At 37.2% G+C, this 7,689-nt stretch overlaps 1 protein-coding gene across 2 annotated transcripts in view; it reads left to right on the forward strand.

The window, feature by feature from the left end:
• Positions 1–7,689, forward strand: part of FANCI (FA complementation group I) — a 94,358-nt gene that overhangs the window by 36,462 nt on the left and 50,207 nt on the right. For both annotated transcript variants that reach the window (XM_045296512.1, XM_045296513.1), the window contains exon 14: positions 3,578–3,665. In XM_045296512.1, the coding sequence (XP_045152447.1) occupies positions 3,578–3,665 (88 nt within the window). The remainder of the gene's footprint in view (positions 1–3,577; positions 3,666–7,689) is intronic.

Here is a 7,689-nt window from a genome sequence, read left to right on the forward strand (position 1 = left end):
TTTTTCATTCTTGTACTTAACATTATTGTTTTCCAATTCTCCTCCAAACTCCCCTGCCACACTCCCAAGGAACCACAAATCCAGTTAGGATCTCTATAGATTTACCTTTTCTGGATTTCATGTACAAAAAAACATTTAAAAAACTAAAGAATAACAACAATAACAGTAAAACAGGCAAACTAATACCAAAGAAAGCAGAAAATATCAAACACTAGAACAAATTTTAAATGGATCAAAGAGGAGTTCAAATGATAAGGTGTTACATTTTAGCCTAACTGCACCTGCAGAACTCTAGCAAGGCTTTTCACACCCTTGGTCTGTGGTCAGGGGAGTCACTTCTCCCGGTTTCTAAGGCTGTAAATCTTTGCAGGGACAGAGACCTTCATCTGTATCCCATGAAATGGCTGGTGGTTTCAAAGTGCTGGCATTGTAGTTAGCAGTGCAGTGCTTAACCCATTTTTAAATTTAAACAACTTTAAAATATATCAAAATGGAGGTCAAATGGGAAGACATTACATTTTAACCTATGTCAGCCATAATCAACTTTACAATGCTCTCTGTCTGATAACAAGGCAATTCACGTCCCTCAACTGTGGTCTGAGGGGATTCAGTAGAGGCTTAATCCATATATGGACCCCGAAAATTGATAACATTGTTATCTGTTATCAATATCTGTAACTCTGATAACATTCCCTTCAGCTTTGGGTTTTATTATCTACAGTTCTTGGATCACACAGACTGGTGTCGGAAATATATTTACTTTCAATACATGTAATTTCTTTGCTGCTCCTGTTTCCATGAGCATCAATTATAGATCCAAGTAAATTAAAATCCTTAAAAACTTCACTCTTCTAAAAAAAAAAAAACTTCACTCTTCTCCATTTACCATGATGTCGTCTAGTGGTCCAATTGTGAAGATTTTAGTTTTCTTTATATTGCATCATAATCCTTACTACGGCTGTAGTTTTTAATTTTCATCAGTAAGTATTTCAAGTCCTCAATTTCAGTAAGCAAGCTTGTGTCATATCGAAGGTTATTAGTAAGCTTTCCTCCAATCCTGGTGCTGCATGTTCTCCAAAGAGTCCAGTTTCTCAGATTATGTGCCCAGTATACCGATTGAATAAGTATGGTGAAAGGTTACAACCCTGTCACCTTTTCTGATTTGAAGCGGTCAGGATCCTGCTTTTCTGTTCAAATGACTTCCACTTGATCTATGTACAAGTTCTGCCTTAGTACAATAAGTATTCTGGAATTTCCATTCTTTGCACTGTTGTCCATAGTTATATTCCACACAGTAGAATGTCTGCATAGTCAGTAAAAAGTAAACATGTTTATCTTTCTAGTATTCTCTTTTCAGCCAAAATCCATCTGATGTCAGCAGTGATATCCCTCATTCTACATCCTCTTCTGAATCCAGCTTGCATTTCTGACAATTCCCTGTCAATTATCTTCAATAAAATTTTACGTGCATGTGACGTTAATGATATTGTTTGATCATTTTCACATTCATTTGGGTTTCTTACAAGTAGCTGCCTTCCAAGTTTGTGGTATTGTATAGTGAGTGCTTCTCGTGCTGCGTCAGCTTGTTGAAACATTTCAATTGGTGTTCCATCAATTCCTGCAGCGTTAATTTCTGTTAATGTCATCAGTGCACCTTGGGCTTCTACCTTCAGAACCATCAGTTCTTGCGGCCTCTTAAGATGCTTGGACATTGACCAGTTCTTTTTGGTACAGTGACTCTGTACTTTGTCTTCTTTTGATGCTTCCTGTGCTGTTCATTATTTTGCCTGGGGACATCAGTCTTGCAATTTAAGAATTGAGTTTGTTCTTTCAGCTTGGATATACTAAGCGTATTCTTCCTTTTTGGCTTTCTAACTCCAGGTCTTTTAACATTTCATTATAATAATTTGTCTTTTTGAGCTGCTTTTTGAGTTTTCTGTTCAGCTCTTTGACTTTATCAGTTCTTCCATTTGCAGTAGCAATTAAGGGCAAGTTTCAGAGTCTCTTCTGATATCCACTTTCATCTTTTCTTTCCTCGCTTTTTATTGATCTTTTGCTTTTTTGTCTGATGTTCTTGATATCATCCCACAGCTCGCTAGGTCTTCTGTCATTAGTGTTCAGTGAGTCAAATCTTCTCTAGATTCAGGTGGGAGATATTCAAAGCCTTATGTTGGTACTCTTGTACTTGTTTTGGTTTTCTTCACCTTCAACCTGAAGTTCGCTTGCACCATCCCCCCCTGGCTTTGTTTTGGATAATGACATTGAACTTGTGCATCATCTCCTTCCACAGTGTAGTCAATTCAATTCCGTGTCATCAGTCTGGTGAGGGGCATGTGTATAACTGTCACTTATGGTGTTTAAAAAAGATACTTGCAATGAGGAAATTAGTAGTCTTATAAAGTTCTATTCGATCTCTCAATTCATCTCTATCACTTGTGCTATTTTTTCAACTGCTGATCCTTCCTATTTGTTACCAACTTTTACATTCCAAACACCAATAATTATCAATGCATCCTGATTGCTGCTTGTTTGGTCGATTTCAGACCGAAGCTGTTTGTAGATCTCTTCATTTTCTTCATCATTAGCTCTAGTGGTTACCACGTAAATTTGAATGATCATTGTATTAAGTGACCATTGTAGTTGTAGGGATATTATCCTATCACAGACAGCATTGATGGATACAGCATCCCTCTTGAGTTTGTCGTTCCTGGCATGGTAAACTGTATGGTTGCCAGACTCAAAGCGGCCAGTCCATTTCAGCTCACTGGTGCCTAGGAGAGCAATCTATGCATTACATTTCATTCTTGATGGCTTCCAATTTTTCTAGCTGCTTCATACTTTCACATTCCCATTATTAATGGATACTTGTATTGACTTCTTCTCTTTTGATTTGTGTCCCACCATCCAGTGGAGGTTCTGAGGCAGCTCCTCCCCAGTCACAGTTTGAGAGCCTTTCAAGCTGAGGGCCTCAACTTCCGGCACTGCATCTGATGATGCTGTTCATAAAGCTTCCAGTGGCTCACCCCTCTGAAGGTGATAGTTTTTATTTTAAATTCACATACTTCAAAACTAAAGGGGTTCTATTTGACTTAATGACGTACCTGAAAGAGCATGCAATTTACATACTAATCTGTCAGTCTCAAGTTTGAAATAAATGAGCCTGTCACTCAGAATAATCAAGTACAAGTAAGATTTTAACTAAAATTTACACAAAAATTTAGAACTGGACTTTTCTTAGGTAACTGCTCTGCTACTAGAAACAGAAGTTAGTGAAATTTTTTTTAGGTTTTGAGACATTTCTGTGAGCTTTCAGACTTATTTTTAAGATGAAGGTTATTTGTACAGTCACAAGTATGGATGCTAGCATGTCGTGGATACCTATGTATATGTAGAATTACTGCAATTTGACACTCGTCTTACGTGTAACATTTTCATATGATCTGTTCTTTTAGGCTAATAAACAGTTTTATCCATATCCAAACTGTCTGCTTTCTGCTAACATGCATTGACGCAATTATAACCTCAAATCACCAAGAAGTATTCCATTCGTCGTTTTTATCGGTTCTTTCCCTTTTAGATCCATGAGATGATCAGACAAGAAATTCTGGAGCAAGTCCTCAACAGGGTTGTGACCAAGACGTCCTCTCCCATCAGTCATTTCTTAGGTATGACCGCCAAGATAATGTTCCGAGAAATGTTTTAAATTTAAGTCAATATTGACTTGGTCAGAGATGAATGAAATACCTTTGATAACAATGCCAAGAAAGCACAGGTCTATCATGTTATCTGTGGTTTCTGGCAGACACCGCGTGCCAGGCTGCTAAGGAGCACTGGGGTGTGACCACTAAGTGAACTTCCTTTTTATAGCAACTCTCTCGTTTAGTGCCTTCTGCTGCTTCTCCTCCGTGGCCTCCCGCACTCCTATCGCCAGATATTGTGGTGTCAGTGCCTGTTTTCTGTAATGGCTTCTCAATTTGCTTTTTTAACACATGTCTCCCCCTCTGTAAATCCACTAACCCTTCTTTAGTCTTCAGGTTTCTTAATTTCTCATCAAAATTCACCACTGCTTACAACTCCTCTAACACCTTCTTTGGCAGGTTCTCTGGTGACGTTTGCTCTTTTGTATCCCACCAGGAACCAGTTTTCTTCATTTTCCTTTATCTTCAAGTGTCAAGATTCCCCCCCAACATCCCCACTTCACTTTTTGATAATTTATTATACTTCTGTTTTTGTTCTTCGCAACTCTATGGATGTATATTTAAAGTCTAACAATTTGATGAGACACCATTTTCTCTGTCTGTGAAACCGTTAGCATAGTCCAGATAATGGACATAGGCATCATCCACAAACATTTTGGGTGCCCCGTTGTAATTCACACTGCTGTGCTTCTCTTCCCTACTCCCAGGCCCAGTCTCATCTGCTTTCTGTCATGTAAATTAAATGATTCACTCTTTTTTTGGTCAACTTATTTCACTCAGAGTAATTCTTTATCCATGAATGTTGTATATTGAGTTAGTTCTTTTTTATTGGTGGTAGTATTCCCTGATACTGGTAAGTACTAACAATTGGTTTTCCACTCACTGGTGGATAGGTTGTAGGTTGTTTCTTGCTTTTAGCTTTTGCAAATAAAGCTGCTATGAACATTCATGTGTAAATCTTTGGGCAGATACATGCTCTTCCTTCCCTTGAGAAACCACCTAATAGTGGATTAGGTAGATCATATGGCAGATATATCTTTAATATTTTAAGAATTGCTGCGCTTTTTTAAAAGTAATCGTACCATTTCAGATTCCCACCAGCAGTGTTTTTGGTTGCTCTACATGGTCACCAATACTTGGGATGGTCAGTCTTTTTCCTTTTAGACATTTTAATAAGTGTGTGGTGTATCTCATTGTGGTTTGATGTACATTTCTCTGACCATGTTGAACATTTTTTAGGTGCTTATATCTTTTTTGCTCGCTGCCATCTAGCCCACTTTGGAAATTGGGCTGTTACAAATTTTGTTTTTTAATTTTCTTAGGAGCTCTTACAGATATAACAATCCATAATTCAATTAGATGAAGCATAGTTGTACAGTTGCTGTCACCACTATTTTCAAAATATTTTCTTTCTGCTTGAACTCTTTGGTATCAGCTCCCCTAAGAGTTTTTTATGTTCTAAATTCAAGCCTTTGTTAGATACATCTCTGCAAATGTTTTTTTCCCAGTTTGTTGTTTGGTTTTTAATTTTTGTTATGTCTTTTGAAGAGCAAACATTTTTAACTAGATAAAATCTGATTTATCAATTTCTCTTTATAGGTCCTGAATTTTGTATCATATGAGGGGCTTCAAAAAGTACATGGGAAATTGTATTATTTTTAATTCCATTGTAGATGAGCTTTTTGAAGCCCCTTGTCCATAAGAAACTTTTGCCAAATATAAGATCATTAATAATTTCTCCTAGAAGCTTTAAAGTTTCAGCTCTGACGTTTAGGTCTGTGACCCATTGTGTTAAGTTTTGTGTAGGCTGTGAAGTTTAAGAGACAAAACTCTGTTTTCTTTCTCTTGGTTTTTATTGCATGTGGCTATCCTATTGATAAAACACAATTTGTTAAAAATATTGCCCTTTTTTTCACCAAGTTATCATGACAGGTACTCTATGGTTTTATTTAGCTTGGAAATATGAATATATTATGTGCTCTCTATCTAGGCAGTGCTACTTCCTTTCTTCAAGTAGTTTTAATTTTTATACTCATATTTTTAAAATCATTTTATTGGGGGCACATACAGCTCTTATCACAATCTATACATCCATTCATTGTGTCAAGCACATTTGTACATTTGTTGCCATCATCATTTTCTTTTTTTTTTAAACCTTTTATTGAAGTCTCATAAAAATCTTATCACAATCCATACATACATCCAGTGTGTCAAGCACATTTGTATATTTGTTGCCATCATAATTCTCAAAACGTTTTCTGTTTAAGCCTTTGGTATCAGCTCCTCATGTTTTTCCTCTCTCCCCACCTTCCCTTCCTCATTAGCCCTTGATAATTTATAAATTATTATTATTATTTTTTCATGTCTTACACTGACTGATGTCTCCCTTCACCCACTCCTCTGTTTTCTGTCCCCCTGGGAGGGAGTTATATTCATATTTTTAAAAGCTCAAGAATCCTGGTTATATTGACCCCAGGAAAAGTATATAGGAAAAATTTATATTGCTATATAAATTTATGTTGGTTGAAATTAATTAGCTTTATAATGAGTCTGTTTAAGATTCTATTTTATTCCTCTAATCTGTATATTTCTTTTAAGACTAAACATGCAGCAATCGAACCTACATATTTCTACCAGTCCAGTATTGTGAAAATACTGCTCTATAAGAAACTAACTGTATAGTTTAAAACTTGCTATTATCTTCCTTAATTTCTACCTGGGCACTACAGGTCCTTGGCAGTTTGATCCTAATCTACTTTTCCAACATTATGTTTAATTACTTATTTTTCTGAATCTGTTATCCTAGCCCCAGGAAATTTTTTTTTAATCATTTTATGGGGCCTCTTTACAGCTCTTATCACAGTCCATACATTCATCCATTATGTCAAGCACATTGGTACATGTTGCCATCATCACTTTCAAAACATTTTCTTTCTGTTTGAGACCTTGATATCAGCTCCTCATCTCCCTGCCCAATGAACCCTTGATAATTTATAAAAAATTTTCTTTTCTTTTTCTTCCCCCATGTCTTACACTGACCGCTGTCTCCCTTCACCTACTTTTCTGTTGTCCATCCCCTAGGAAGGGGTTATATGTAGATCATTGTGATAGGTTCCACCTTTCTCCCCCACACCTTACCCTTACTCTCCTGGCATCTCTGTTCTCATTATTGGTCCTGAGGGTTTTATCTGTCCTGGATTCCCTGTGTTACGAGCTCTTATCTGTAGCAGCGTACATGCTCTGGTCTAGTCAGATTTGTAAGGTAGAATTGGGGTCATGATAGTGGGGGAGAGGAAGCATTAAAGAACCAGAGGAAAGTTGTATGTTTCATCAGTGTTATACTGCACCCTGACTGGCTTGCCTCTTCCTTGTGACCCTTCTGTAAGAGGATGACCAATTGTCTACAGATGGGCTTTGGATTTCTGCCCCTCATTCACATTGATATAATTTTTTGTTCAGGTCTTTGATGCCTGATACCTGATCCCATCAACACCTCATGATCACACAGGCTGATGTGCTTCTTCCATGTGACTTGTTGCTTCTCTGCTACATGGCTGCTTGTTTAACTTCAAGCCTTTAAGACCCCTGATGCTATATCTTTTGATAGCCGGGCACTATCAGCTTTCTTCACTACATTTGTTTATGCACCCATTTTGTCATCAGCCATCGTGCAGGGAATGTGAATATCACACAATGCTGGATTATTAGAATAACGTGCTCTTGCGTTGAGGGAGTACTTGAGTCTAGGCCCAACAATGTTCATCTGCTACCTTAATATTTAACATATAGATATATGTACATAGATCTATTTCCCTATCATTACATTTAAATATATTTACATATGTACATGCCTATATGTAGACCTCTATAATTGCCCATTTGCCTCCTAGTTCTCTCCTCTATTTCCTTTTACTTTCCTCTTGTCCCACTATCATGTTTGACCTTCATTCGGGTTTCAGGACATTGCCCTTGATTAAACCCCACTAGGCCT

The sequence above is a fragment of the Echinops telfairi genome, unplaced genomic scaffold, assembly GCF_000313985.2.
Source record: "Echinops telfairi isolate 266 unplaced genomic scaffold, ASM31398v2 ScPeMD7_7409;HRSCAF=8447, whole genome shotgun sequence".
NCBI classification, from domain to species: domain Eukaryota; kingdom Metazoa; phylum Chordata; class Mammalia; order Afrosoricida; family Tenrecidae; genus Echinops; species Echinops telfairi.